This window comes from Notamacropus eugenii, chromosome Y (assembly GCF_028372415.1).
Source record: "Notamacropus eugenii isolate mMacEug1 chromosome Y, mMacEug1.pri_v2, whole genome shotgun sequence".
NCBI lineage: Eukaryota > Metazoa > Chordata > Mammalia > Diprotodontia > Macropodidae > Notamacropus > Notamacropus eugenii.
The window spans coordinates 6,560,017-6,575,707 of record NC_092880.1 but is presented as its reverse complement, the minus strand read 5'-3'; the positions used below and the strand labels follow the sequence as shown (position 1 = coordinate 6,575,707).

At 34.7% G+C, this 15,691-nt stretch overlaps 1 protein-coding gene across 1 annotated transcript; it reads left to right on the top strand.

Annotated features, from left to right (window-relative positions):
- The first annotated feature begins 12,667 nt into the window (after window positions 1-12,667).
- LOC140516641 (olfactory receptor 4C11-like) lies at window positions 12,668-13,594 on the top strand. The gene has a single exon (XM_072627639.1). It carries the CDS (start codon window positions 12,671-12,673, stop codon window positions 13,592-13,594), a length of 924 nt encoding a protein of 307 aa, XP_072483740.1. The 5' UTR covers window positions 12,668-12,670.
- The last annotated feature ends 2,097 nt before the right edge of the window (window positions 13,595-15,691 follow it).

The window sequence follows — 15,691 nt, the reverse complement described above, 5'->3', positions numbered from 1 at the left end:
ACATGTAAATCCATTTGGCCCTGGAGATTTTTGCCCTAGGGAGTGCATTGATGGCTTGTTCAATTTCTTTTTTTAATTCTATATTTTCCTTTTTCTACGATCACTACAATGTAACTTAGATTTTTTGTTTCTTCCTTCCCTCCCCCTCATTCTCCATACGTTCTCTATACCTGCCCCAGAGGGCATACAATTTTATATAGGTTCTACACATACATTCCTATTAAATACATTTTCACCAGTAGTGTTGTATAGGAGAATTAACATGAATGGGAGAAATCATGCAAGAAACAAAAATGTAATACAAAATAAAATGATCTGCTACATTCTGGGATTGAATTCCTTAGTACTTTCTCTGAATGTGGAAGGCATTTTGCCTTGAAAGATCATTGGGAATTTTTTTAAGTCCTTGCATTGCAATGAAGTTTCAAGTCTATCAGAAGAAATTTTGGCACACTGTATTTTTTCCCTCTGTACAAAATTCTCCTGGTTCTGTTCCTTTCACTCAACATCACATCATATAAGTCTTTCCAGTCCTCTCTGAAGTTTTCCTGTTCGTCATTTCTTATAGTAAAATAGTATTCCTTTACATTTATATATCATATTTTATTCAACCATTCCCCAAGTTATGGGCTTCTCCTTGATTTCCAGGTTTTGGCCACGACAAAGAATGCTGCTAGAAATATTTTTCTATATGTGGGACCCTTTCCCATTTTTACGACCTCTTGGGGATACAGTCATAGAAGTACTATTGCTGGGTCACAGAGCATGCACATTTTTGTAGCCATTTGGTCATAGTTTCAAATTGTTCTCCAGAATGGTTGAATGAGCTCATAGCTCCACTAACAATGAATTAGTGTACCAACTCACCCACATCTTCCCAACATTTATCATCTTTCTGTTTTTTCATGTTAGCAAATCTGATAGGTGTGATGAGGTATTTCAGAGTTGTTTTGATCTGCATCTCTCTAATCAACAGTGATTTAGACCATTTTTTCCTATGACTATAGTTATCTTTAATTTCTTCTTCTGAATACTGCCTATTCATATTCTCTGACCATTTATCAAATGGGGAATGACTTGTATTCCTGTACATTTGACTTAATTCTCTATGTATTTTAGAAATGAGGCCTTTATCACAGGCAGTAGTGGCAAAAATTCTTTCCAGTTTTCTGCTTCCCTCCTAATATTGCTTACACTGAGTTTGGTTGTGCAAAAACTTTTCAGTTTAATGTAATCAAAATTATCCACTTTGTACTTCATAATGCTTTCTATCTCTTGTTTAGTCAAAAATTCTGCCGTTCTCCATAAATCTGACAAATACACTACTCCCTGCTCCACTGATTTGTTTATAGAATCAATGTTTATACTTAGACCATGTACCCATTTGGACTTTAATCTTGTGTATGGTGTCAGGCATTGGTCTATGCCTAGTTTCCGTCTCAATGTTACCCTGTTTTCCCAGCAATTTTTTCGAAGATTAAGTTCTTATCCCTGAAGCTGGAGTCCTTGGGTATATCAAACGATAGATTTCCATATTCATCGCCCACTGTGTTTTGAGCACCTAACATATTCCACTTGTCTACCCTTCTCTTTCATAGCCTGTACTAAATGGTTTTCATAATTGCTGCTTGATACTGCTTGATAATACAGTTGGAGATCTGGTAGAGCTAGGCCACCTTCCCAAGCATTTCTTTTCATTAGTTACCTTGACATTCTGTACCTTTGGTTATTCCAGATGAATTTTGGTATTATTTTTTACAGCTATAGAAAATTATTATCTGAGGGTTTGATTGGTATGACACTAAATAAGTAAACTAATTTAGGTAGAATTGTTATTTTTATTATAGTGGCTCAGCCTACCCACCAACAAATGATTTTTTCCACATACTTAGATCTGACTTTACTTGTATGAAAAATGTCTTGTATTTGTGCTCATATAGGTTCTGGAATTGTTTTGGCAAGTAGACTCCCAAATATTTTGTCTAGTCTACCCTAGCTCTAAATGGGATTTTTCTTTTTATCTCTTGCTGTTGGGCTTTGTTAGTAATATATAGAAATGCAGACCATTCGCGTGGGTTTATTTTGTAACCTGAAACTTTGCCAATGTTGTTTGTTATTTCAAGTAGTTTTTTACTTGAATCTCTGGGATTCTCTAAGTATATCATCATATCATCTGCAAAGAGTCATAACTTAGTTTAGTCTTTGTTTATTCCAATTCCTTCAAATTTTTATCTTCTGTAATTGCTACAGCTAACATTTCTAGGACTATATTGAGTAATAGTGGTGATAATGGACATTCTTGTTTCACCCCTGATCTTTTTGGAAATACATCTAGTTTATCTCCATTGCATATAATGGTTGCTGAAAGTTTTAGCTAGATACTGTTTATTATTTTATGGAAAGTTCCATTGATTCCTACCTCCTCCAGTGTTTTTTAATAGGAATGGATGTTGTATTTTGTCAGAAGCTTTTTCTGCATCTATTGAGATAATCATGAGTTTTCTTATAGGTTTGAGGTTGATATGATCAATAATGCTAAAAGTTTTCCTAATATTGTACAAACCCTGCAGTCTTGGTATGAATCCAACCTGATCATAATGTATTATTCTTGTGATAAGTTGTTGTATTCTTTTTAAGAAAATCTTGTTTAAAATTTTTACATCTATATTCATTAGAGAAATTGATCTATAAGTTTCTTTCCCTGTTTTGGCTCTTCCTGGTTTAGATATCAAAACCATATTTGTGTCAGAAAAAGAATTTGGGAGTACTCCTTCTCCAATTTTCCCAAATAGTCTGTATTGTATTATAATTAACTGTTCTTCAATTGTTTGATAGAATTAACTTGTAAATCCATCAGGCCCTGGAGATTTTTTCCTTGGGAGTTCATTGATGGCTTGTTCAATTTATTTTTCTGAGATGAGGTTGTTTAAGTATTACACTTCCTCTTCTGTTAATCTGGGCAATTTACTTTTTCATAACAGTCATCTATCTCATCTAGATTGTCAAATTTATGGGCATAAAGTTGGGTAAAATAATTTCTAATTATTGTTTTAATTTCCTCCTCATTGGAGGTGAGTTCACCACTTTCATTTTTGATACTGGTAATTTGGTTTTCTTTTTTTAAATAAAATTGACTAAAGTTTTATCAGTTTCATTGTTTTTTTCATAAAACCAACTCTTAGTTTTACTTACCAGTTCAATAGTTTCCTTAATTTCAATTTTATTATTCTCTCCTTTTCAGTATTTCTAATTTGGTATTTACTTTATGATTTTCAATTTGTTCTTTTTTGAGCTCTTTCAGCTACATGTCCAATTTATTGATCTCCTCTTTCTCTATTTTCTTCATGTAGGCGTTCAAGCATATAAAGCTTCCCCTAAGATCTGCTTTTGCAATATCCCTTAAGATTTGGTAGGTTTTCTCATTGTCGTCATTTTCTTCAATGAAGTTCTTGATTGTTTCTATGTTTTGTTGTTTAACCCTGCCTTTTTATCATTTGACTATTTAACTTCCAATTAAGAGAGAGAGGAGAAGAAGAAGAAGAAGAAGAAGAAGAAGAAGAAGAAGAAGAAGAGGAGGAGGAGGAGGAGGAGGAGGAGGAGGAGAGGAAGAAGGAGGAGGAGGAGGAGGAGAAGAAGAAGAAGAAGAAGAAGAAGAAGAAGAAGAAGAAGGAGGAGGAGGAGGAGGAGAAGAAGAAGGAGAAGGAGAAGAAGAAGAAGAATAGAAGAAGAAGGAGGAAGAGGAGAAGAAGAAGAAGAAGAAGAAGGAGGAGGAGGAGGAGGAGGAGGAGGAGGAGAAGAAGAAGAAGAATAGAAGAAGGAGGAGGAGGAGGAGGAGGAGAAGAAGAAGAAGAAGAAGGAGGAGGAGGAGGAGAAGAAGAAGGAGAAGGAGAAGAAGAAGAAGAATAGAAGAAGAAGGAGGAAGAGGAGAAGAAGAAGAAGAAGAAGAAGAAGAAGAAGAAGAAGAAGAAGGAGGAGGAGGAGGAGGAGAAGAAGAAGAAGAATAGAAGAAGGAGGAGGAGGAGGAGAAGAAGAAGAAGAAGAAGAAGAAGAAGAAGAAGAAGAAGAAGAAGAAGAAGAAGAAGAAGAAGAAGAAGAAGAAGAAGAAGGAGGAGGAGGAGGAGAGGAGGAGGAGGAGGAGGAGGAGGAGAGGAGGAGGAGGAGGAGGAGAAGAAGGAGAAGAAGAAGAAGAAGAAGAAGAAGAAGAAGAAGAAGAAGAAGAAGAGAAAATTATGTGGAATTCAAGAAACTGAGATTGGGCCGGTCACTAGGAAAAGGAGAATGTCAATAGGAGGAACGAGATTAGAGAAAACTGAACGAAGAAACAACACAAACAAACAAAATTAAAATCTTGAAACTATATGTGAAAATAATATAGGGTAATTCATTGCAGAAGTATGGAATGATGCATAGAATATGTGTATTTGGATTCAAGTACTAGGCTGACATGTATTCTGCCCCTATCACTTAACACTCATGTGTCTCTGTCTACTCCAGCAATCTATCAGGTGAAAACAAAATGCTGGCTTGCAATGAAGTGGAAAAGGATCTTTTCCATTGACAAATGACAGAGGAAGTTCCCACATAAAAGGTTCCTGGATGGTTCTTGCCAGATTTTTTAAAGAGAAAATTCTGTGGTTGAACCTTTTGCCATGATAAAAGAGACAAAACTCAAGATGAGAAAATTAAAAGGAGTGTATTAAAAAAACTCAACTTAAACAAGCTCTGATGGACTGGTCATGAGGGGCCAGCCTTCTGTTTGGCTTTTAAAGCCTCTCTTTCCAACTTAACAAGATTGATGATATATACATAGAAGGATAGATAGATACATGGATAGATATAGATATAGGTAGATAGATAGATTATAGATAGATTATTAATAGATACATGGACAGATGGATGAATAGATAAAACAATTATTCTGAGCTTAATAAATGACAAACACAGTGCAAAATGGTAGGAACATTAATAAAAATTAACAAGGTAATTTTTGCCCTGATGGCATTTGTACTTTATTGATGATAGACAATATATAATGGGGAAGTGGAAAGGGAATGGAGTATGCTGGAGGAACGATGAAGATTGACTTGAAAACCTGACTTGTGATAAGATAAGTGAAAGCGTCACCAAGAAGGTTGTGACCTTCTGAGAGCCAAGTCCGAGGCTGTGGAATGGACATGACCCCTAATCATTATATATTATCTTCTGTTTTTACTTCAACATGCCACTCCACAATGACAACGAGCTAAGAAAATTGCATGAGATCCACGAAGGCAAATACTGTCTTCTTCCAAAGAGAGAGATCTGAAGAACTCTGAGTGAAGGTTGAAGTGTACTTTTCCACTTTCTTTATTTTCTTTGCCTTTTTTTATGAGACTAATATGGAAGTGTTTAGCCTCACTTCACACTTCATATTTTCACAAGTGACATTCTATGGCTTGCCTTCTCAACAGGTTGGAAAAGGTTGGGAAGCAGAGAAAGAATATGGAACTCAAATTTTTTTAAAAAAGTGAATATCATAATAAATAAATTAGTTTTAAATGCCTAAAATTAAGTAGTCACTAAAATTTGCAAACTTCAGAACTATGTAAAATAACTTGTAGTCAAATACCTGAAAGATTTCGAAGGAATTATGTCTACCAAACCCTTGAAAGCAAGGCTTATTTGACTTTAATCAATGAAACTGAAACACAGAAGGTACTATTCACGTGGGGAATTAGGGAACAAATTGCTGTATATGAATATAATATATTACTATACCATAAGAAATGACAAATATTACCATTTAGAGATTTTGATTATGAGTCACATGAACCCACAGAGAGTAAAATACTCAGACGGTAAATAATTAACTGTTGATGCAATAAAGAAAAAAAAATTACTTGTAATTAAAAAAAAACATTTAGTTTCTTTACTTCAAACTATTAAATTAGGACAAAAAAAGAGGAAAAAAACTTGGTAACAAATATGTATGATGAATAAAATCAAATGTCTCTATTGGCCATATCTTCAATTGTCCATCTCTTTCTAAAGTTTCAATCCATCGCCTCTTTGTTACGAGGTGGATGGCATACCTGGCCATCTATCCCCTGAAATCAAGGTGGGGCGTTGCGCTGATTGGTGTTCTAAATCTTTCATACCTAGTTCTTATTGTATAAATTATTTTTCAGAACCACTTCATGTCCCATCAATTCATGTAAGTTTTCCTAGGTTTCTCTGTTGGTCAGTCAACAAACATGCATTAACAGGCACAGGCCAAGCACTGGGAATTCAAAGGCTGGCAAAAGACACATGTTGAGTTCTGTAAGGAGCTCACAGACTAATCAGGGTGACCCCTTGCAAACAACTATGCACAAACAGGATATATGCTGCATAACCTGGAAATAACCAATAGATGCAAAATACTAGCATTGCAGAGAAACATGAAAGGATACTTGAAGAGAACGGAATAGAGTTGGAACATACAGGCAGCCAAGTGTGACAGAAGGCAGAGAAGACTTGACCTTTTGGTGTCCCTGACATATTGTTTTAAGAGTACCCACTCTCCCCTTTCCGAATGATACTTCCTTGAAGGCAGGAACTATAATTTTGTATCCTCATTGTTTGTTACAAATCCTGGAAGATGGTGGGCACTTAAAAATGTTTCTTGACTTGTTATTTGCTAACGGGAAGCTAATGTTCACATCTGACAATCTATCTACTGTCTATTTACTATATATTTGTTTATCTACTATCAACTATCTATATCCATCTATCTGGCTTTCTGCCTACCATCTCATATCTTCATCTATTTTTATGCCTGTCAAACATTTATGTGTGTTTGTATATGTACAATCAACTATCATGTATCTGTCTATCATTTATCTTCTTCATGTCTGTCTATCTATCTCTCTTTCTATGTATGTGTGTACGTATATGAACTTATGTGTGTATGTGTATGTATATATATGCATATATGCATTTATGTGTATACAGACATATGTATGTGTGTATGATTTACTTATCTCTATATATGCCTACTCCTCAGGAATAAAGGGATCAGCTGGTTTCTTTTTTGTTTGTTGTTGCTTCCTATGGTATAATACATTGCCTGGCATTCTATATTTTTAATAAATGTTTTCAAACTTTGAATTACATAAAATCCTGTAAAACTTACTTCTGAAAATCTTTGGGTTACTCAAAAACAACTACCAGTACACTCATAATGAGAAATTTATCCCAGAAACAACGTCATAAATGAACGGATTTTTAACTTAAGTAGATGGCAGGAAAAAAGGGCATTGACAACACAATCACTTAGGTTGTAATTCAGTCAAAGCCTGATACTCAGGCAGACTGGTCCTAATTGGCTAGGGAAGTTTGTTCTTCAGTGACCAAAGTCAAATGAGTTAAAGGCACCAACCGTCTCATAGAAGTTTGCCTCTTATTTCCCTGGTGACAAAGTCAGTTCTGTAAGTTTCTGAACTTTAATGCAATTTCTATAAATATCTGTGTGACTAAGAAAGACTTTGTCCTTCAAACGTTCACTGTGAGTTAGAGTACAGATCAGAGAGAGTAGAGCTCTGACATTTATTGCAACAGAAAAGGGAAAAATGCTCTTTATGAAATTTTAACATCCCATTTATTCTTTCAAAGGTAAGTACCTCCTCGAATATCATTTCTGGATCTTAAGGAAAGAACTGTAATGGGATGGTAGTGCAAGGAACATCATAAATGTTCAATTTGTTTAAAAAAGGTCACTTTTCTTAGAACTTTTTTTTTCTTTTTGAGAGCACAGGTAGTCTGGGTCTGGGATTTTGTTGGAATAGTGAATATTTTTGTGGAGATTGTCTGCGACACTACAAACCCACCAAATTTTCTGTAATTTATAATCTTAAAGAAATTCATCTCCAAATAAGTTACTACATGAATTGGCTTTCTAGGATCGTAGTAGCATGTAAAAGAACTGAATCCACAGGCAGATCTCTTACTACCACACCACCGTGTAGTTTTAGCTGATGTTACAGAAATCTCATTGAGATGTGACAGTACTTTGGTGCACAGAACATTTTGGGACATTAATAAATGCTCATTGAATTCATTGCATCTTGCAAGGACAGAGGATGAAAGATGAAGTTTGTAAGTGAATTCCCATCTAATGAAGCAAGAATTGGAAAGATGAAAATAGAAGGCAAATGACAAACATAGGGTAATACATGGTTTATGACATTTTTTATATATTTTCCACCGTAAGTTGTGAACAATCTGTTTCTAGGCTCAATGCCTCCATTGACCTTCATGACGTGCTGGATCTTTCAGAAGGAGCAACCAAAATTAAACCCAAGTTGTAACTGTTGCATTTGTAGAAGCCTCCACAAAACTTCAAAATGCACAGGTATAAAATCACTAAGAGGTCTTCAGCTTCCAGTTAAGAAAAAATGAAAAAAGGTGAGGGATTCTCTAAGGGTTTTGGTAAACATAGGAACTTTTATTCATACTTTACCTTCTTTGATTTAGCATTTAAGGAAATGAGATCAATAAATGGGAAACAATTTTGAACTAAAGACGATCTTATAGTCAAGAATTAGTACTGTTTAAAGAGCAATGAATTTAGAATCACGGGAAAGAAAAAGGATAGAAGGGAAGCAAAGGGAAGGGGCAGAAAAAATGAAAAGAAAAATAAAGGAAAAGAGAAAAGTTTTCCTAGGACTTGCACTGTGCACACATAGTGGTTTTAGATTTGTTTGTAGTTGGATAATTAGATGTTGAAGTAACCAAAGGGCTGGGCATGGTATGAAGAAGATATAAGTTCAAATCCAAACTCGGACACTAATAAAATATGTAACCCTGAGAAACTCTCTTACCTTGTCTCATCATCAGTTTATTTATTTGTAAAATGATGGTAATACTAGTACCACTCATTCGGGATTGTTTTGTGGACAAAATGAAATAATTTAAAAGTGCTTCGAAAATCTTAGAGCACTATATAAATTTTAGTTACTGTTATTACTGCTATTAACTTGCGAACTTATAATAGGTTCTCAAAAATAACTCTCTGGGTCATAAGCAATTGATTTAAATAAGGGCACGTTTTGATGTTTTTACCCTCTTCTCATTCCCTACTATTTTCAGACCAATATCCTTGTTTCCAATTTAGTATACTGATAAATAGGTATAAAGTAATGACTAAAATATTTTCATCCTCAGAGTATTCTATTATTAAACTAACGCAATATACTGATTCTATGCCTGAACTATTTTATACCTTAGAAATCCTGAGTTCAAATCTTATATAATATACCTCTTATTTGTGCTAGTATACAAATCACATATCTACCATGTTCTTAACTTTCCTTGTTTGCAAACTAAGGATAACACCTGTAGTCTTAAATCATGTCACTCATATGTTGTTGATTCTATATAAAATTTAGTGATTAGAAAACTGAATATTCCTTAAAGTTCCATTTAAAAGGCAAATATGATTGTTTGCTTAGTACCTAGCTGGGTGGCACAGTAGAGCCTTTTGAGCCTGGAGTCAGGAAGACTCAAATTCCAAGGAAGGCTGTGGTCTTTAACAAGTGTGTGACCCTGTGATAATCACTTACACTGTCTGGCTTAGTTTGCAGAACTCTAACGGATACCAATAGCACCTATCTTCTAGGGTTGTCGTGGGAATCAAATGAGACGCTGATTTAAAGTTCCTTGTGCTTAATAAATGTTTATTTTTTTCTTTTTAATTTACAGGACAAGAAATTGAATCATTTAAAGAATAACTGGCATGCTGGAATTTCCAGTGCTGACAAAGTGCTGACCTTTATCTTATACAATGTGAGTTTGGACACCAGTTCAGCTGCTAAAGTAAACTGGCCAGTAACTTTTCTTGTATAATTCTTTTTCCAGTTACAAAATGACTGGTTTAGATTAGGTGATCTCTAAGTTACTGCCTTATTCTTAATTTATGATTTTCTGACTCAAACTCCAGTTTTGTCATCTTGTAATAAAGTAAAAAGAAAAGTTTTCTAGACCAAAATCTTCACACATTTGCTTCAGTTCCCAATTTGGTAAGCTTAGTTGCCAGTTGCTGTTTTACCTGTCTCCAGAAATTGTTTGGCTTGGAAAGTTTCTCAATTAATAATAACAGAATTTCCAAAGATATTTAAATGAATTATTTAATTTGAGTCGCATGACGATGCTATCAATTACACGCTACAGATAAAGTTATGTATATTAGGTAGGTTATATTTGTATGTATGTGTCTATAGGTGTGTGTGTTTCAGTCTATATTCTCCCTTATCTCCTCTTCTCTCTTTCCCCTCCTCTGCGCGACAGTTTCCTCTTCTCATCTTCCCCCTTTTCTATCAAAATCATATTGATATTACTAATGTTCTTTAAGAAATTTTCAAAACTTCAAGGACTGAATGAAATAAATATTGATTATAAAATTGACATTGTCCATTTGTAAATAAAAATATTTTCAAAAATAAGTAAGAGAATTGTAAAAGTAACATAAATATTCTCTCCTTGTTTTAAAATTTAAAAAAGGAAACAAAGCGAAATATTGGATGCAAATAACAACAATTAATGAATACATTGATTGCATTAACTAGAATCTGTCTGAGTCCCTAAAGGTATTGTAATGTTGTGGACTGACTAGTAGACATGGAGCAAGGAGGAAATAGCAGCCCATTATTATTTCCTCTGATATTTGTAATATTTCTGATCTTCAGTGAGTTCTGTAGAACCTTTCAACTTTCTCTTCCTCAACAATAAAATGGGAATAATGAAATCTGAAAAGACTTTCCCACAAAACTCTATGGGGAGCTTATTACACTGCATATATTGTTCTTTGGAACCATTACTTACATGTGAAATATTGCATTTGTCTATGTTGAACATTTTTAGGAATGACTTAAGGTTATAGATATTAGACATCATATTTGTAAATGCATGAGGATACTAACATATTGGATGATGATCAAGTTACAAATTAACTTTTACAGTCTAACATTATTGTCCCTGACAACATATCATTTTATGGGAATGAATATGAAGTCCCATATTCTGTTTGAACCATTCAACAGAACCAATATAGGGTAAACAGCCATAGTCGGACAATAACAAATGTAAAACTGATCTAGTGGCCAAATTCCAAGCCTCATCTGAATCATTTCGGGCTAGCAAAATTGGCTCCCTGAATTTAAATTCCCTTATCTAAAAAATAAGGTGAATAGCCTTGATAACGTTTAATGTCTCTATTATGACTTAATGCATGATGCATTTAACTATGTGCTTAATAGTAGTAAATGATTTGCCGTGGCACCAAACATTTTAATGGGACCTTGGGTTGTGTTTGATACCTAGTGTTCAGTGCAAGAGAATTTATAATTCCAATGAATACTTCCCTTGGCGACTCACATATGGATTATTGTGCTAAGTTTGCATAACATATTTCGACAGAGACATTGACGATCTCTAGCATATTCAGAGAAGGTGAACCACAAAGGTAAGATTTCGTAATCTGTGCCATGGAAAATAGAAAGCCTATAGAGAATATGAGAGTCATTATTAATTAATGGTAGATCTGGCAGTCAAGAAGGAGAGAGGGAGAGGGAGAAGGAAAGGGAGACAGGGAGGGAAAGGGAGAGGAAGAAAGGGGTAGGGAAAAGAGAGAGAGAGAGAGAGAGAGAGAGAGAGTGAGAGAGAGAGAGAGAGAGAGAGAGAGAGAGAGAGAGAGAGAGAGAGAGTCAGAATGTTGAATATTGGCTCTCACAGGACCGAACTACTAACAACTTTTGTAAATATAAACCTCATAAGAGAAAAAAATAATCTACATTCTTTTAACTGCTCTAAAGTAGAGTAGAAACACAAAAATTTCTTTTTTATTGCTTGTATTTGCTTGGAGGCTGGATAATTATTTATTAGGGAAGGTGTAAAATGTATTCCTTTTATATAAGAGAGAGCAAAGGCGTATTATGAATTCCCTTCAAAATCGGAGATTTTATGAAAGGAATTATTTAATCAAAACAACCTAGGTCTGTGTTGTTTCTAGAAGATTAGTATGCTTTTTGGGAGATTATAGTAACTACCCCGCAAGATGTTAACAAGAAAAGTTAGGGAAGCAGTTTGAGTTTTTAAATCACACACGCACACACACACACACGATAAAATAAAGTAAAATTATCAAATGGATCTATGAACTCATAATTCAGTCCAATTGTGATTATTTCAACCCACTCATGCTTATCCATTCATTTCTTCCTGTAAGTTCATAGATGGTGCTATATGTCACCGCGTGTGTAACTCTCTCTGTCTCTGTCTCTGTCTCTGTCTCTGTCTCTGTCTCTGTCTCTCTCTCTCTCTCTCTCTCTCTCTCTCTCTCTCTCTCTCTCTCTCTCTCTCTCTCTCTCTCTCTCTCTCTCTGTCACACACACACTCATACATACACACAAAGACACCCATACTTCCCATGAGGCAGAAATATGTTAGATGAATTGAAGCACATTATAAAGGTGCTTTCCACTTAAACCTCTCCTATATAAGACTTTAAAAATAGGAATAACAGAAACTTAACTACAGTCAGTCAAGCAGTGTTTCTTTTATGGATACCTCTCAAATTATGTTCTATTAATTCTTCTTTATTCTTTTCTTATATTAACTAGTTCTCACCTATGTCCTTCCCACTTGAATCCTACAGATGAGAAATGATGTGACTGAATTCATTCTGCTTGGACTGACACAGGGCCCAGAGAAGCAGAAAATAGTATTTGCCATTTTCTTTGTGTTCTACGCTGCCACTGTGGTGGGGAACCTATTAATTGTTGTGACAATCAAGACCAGTCCCACACTTGGTTTGCCTATGTACTTTTTCTTAACCTACTTGTCCATTGCAGATTCTTGTTTCTCTAACACCACAGCTCCCAGACTGATTGTGGACAACCTCTTGCACAAGAATACTATTTCTTTTGATGAGTGCCTGATCCAGCTATTTGCCATGCATTTCTTTGGTTGCATGGAAGTGTTTCTCCTTATTTTAATGGCCTATGACCGCTTTGTGGCCATCTGTAAACCTTTACACTACTCAGTCATCATGAACCGCAGGGTGTGTGGGATGCTGGTTCTATTGGCATGGATAGGGTCATTTCTGCATTCTATTGCCCAGGTAATCCCTATCTTGAATGTGGTATTCTGTGGACCCAATGTGATTGACCACTATTTCTGTGACTTGCAACCTTTGCTGAGACTTGGATGCATGGACACATACATATTAAATCTTTTCGTAGTCTCCAATAGTGGAGCAATATGTTCAGTAAGCTTTGTTTTGCTGATGATATCCTACACACTTATTCTGCACTCCCTGAGAAACCATAGTGCAGAAGTGAAGCTCAAAGCCCTTTCCACATGCAGCTCCCACATCTTGGTGGTCATCATATTCTTTGGTCCCTGTATATTCATGTACACTCGTCCCCCAACCACCTTCCCTCTTGATAAATTGGTGCCTGTATTTTATACCATTATAACTCCCTTCCTCAATCCTTTTATCTATACTCTAAGGAATGCAGAAGTAAAAAATTCTATGAAGAAGCTATGGAGCACACAAGTGACTTCAGGTGAAAAATAATATGCTTAAGCATATTATTTTTCTATTTTTTCAAGGTTGTTTGGTTCAAACTGAAAGAGTTGAAATTGATACATGATGATATTTGGGACTACATTCAGAAATTCTTAACCTGGGGTCCATGGATACATTTCCATAGAATTTTCGTTTACATTACAATCCAGTGTATTTTATTCCCTTGAAAAAGTTATGCATTTTAACATGGAAAATTTGAAAATGTCATTTGCTTTGGTTTTATAATTATTTAAAAAGTAAAAACATATTAATGTGTGAACTTTATTGTTTCTTAAAGAGAACAAAAGGTAATAAAGTCATGAAAGAGGAACTTTTGTGTCATAACGAAAGGAGTGCTAGATATCAAATCCCATCATTCCTTTTAATTTCTTTTGTGACATGGGATAAAAATCAACTTCCACTATATTTGTTTTGCCTGCAAATAAATTAAAGATTTGGACTATAGAAGATCTAGGGCAAGGACCTGGACCCTAAAGGCAACATTTGACTCTCTAGGTCCTTGGGTGTGGCCTATTGACTGAGTCCAAGTTTTACAGAAGGAATTCTTTTATTGAGGAGATTTTGTTCTGTAAAGTTTGGATTCATTCAAAGGGCCTCACTTGAGGACCTAGAGGGCCACATATGGCCTCAATATCACAAGTTCCTCATCCCTGCCTAGGGCCTTTTAGACTTCTAAATTTGTGACCTTCTGAATATGGGATAGAGGAGAAGTGGCCCTGAAGGATAAATAAAACATGGATTGAGAAAGAAAGAGTTACAGTATCAAATTGAGAGAAATTAATTCTAAGAATCAGAATCTACATTGCTAATTTCAATGTTCAGAATTTTACCTGTCATAACTCTACTACCAAAATTCACTTCTCCAGTTTACTTTGCTGTTTTCCACATTTGAAAATGCTGATCATCATTCAAGCACGAATGAGAGAGAATTTGGAAGACTTATGATAAGATACATGAATTTCTTCTAAAAAGTAGCCATGTGGAGGCTTTCCATCCCACCTTCCCAATAACATACTTCTATAAACTTATCTTTCATTAAACTTGAAAAAAAACATTGAAAGAAATTGAGGAATAAATATTCAATCCTGAGTTCTAAACATCTGGTATATATTCATTTACTTATATGTTTTAGCTGTTGGACCATAGCACGTTACCTAGTCTCACTTGCCTCAAATATTGTAATACCTTTTTTCAAGTCTTCCTACTTTAAATATCTCTTTATTCTAATCCCTTTTCCACTTATCATATTCCAAGTCCTTTGCTTCTTTAAGGTAAAAGCTTCTAAATGTTCCTGAACTCTGCTTGCTTCTCCATAATATATAAATTGTTTCTTTCTGGTTTCTTGATGTATTTTCTTTGTGCCCTGGACACTCTGTAATTTGACTATTCTTTCTGAGTGAAATTTTATTTTGGAATATCTTTCAGGCAGTGATCGGTGGATTCTTTCAATCCCAATTTTATCCACAGGATCTAAGATATATGGCAATTTCCATTTTAATCTATTGTAATATATTGGCTCTTTTTTTTAAATGGGATTTCAGGTATTGGAATAATTCATAATTTATCTCTCCATCTATTTGTCAGCCCCGTTATTCTTTTGATGATATATTTCACATTTGTTTTATTCCTTTGACTTTGCTTTATTGCTTCTTGTTGTATCATGGAGTCATTATTTTCTGCTTTTTGATAATGATTTTTATGTAATTCATTTATCTATTGAGCTGTAACAACTCCATTTCTATTTGCCCTATTCTGTTTTTTAATGAATTCTTTTTATTTCAGTGATCTTTTTGTGCCTCTTTTACCATTTAGTTAATTATGTTTCTAGGGAGTTATTTTCTTCAGTATTTTTTAGCATTTTTTGACAAACTGTTGATTCTGTTTCATAATTTTTATTACTATTTTCCCCCTAATCTTTCCTCTACCACTCTTATGTCTTTCTCTGATTCTAGCTGGGCTTATGTCCAATTTGCATTTTTTCCTTTGAGACTTTGTTATACGTGTTTTTACATTGAAACAAGAAAAAAGTTAAGAAGATGAATAAAACTTTAGAAAATTTAGATATGCTGGACCTCAGGATAAAAT

Excerpts from the sequence above, each read along its gene's own strand:
- LOC140516641 (XM_072627639.1), top strand. The coding sequence starts at position 12,671 with ATGAGAAATGATGTGACTGAATTCATTCTGCTTGGACTGACACAGGGC.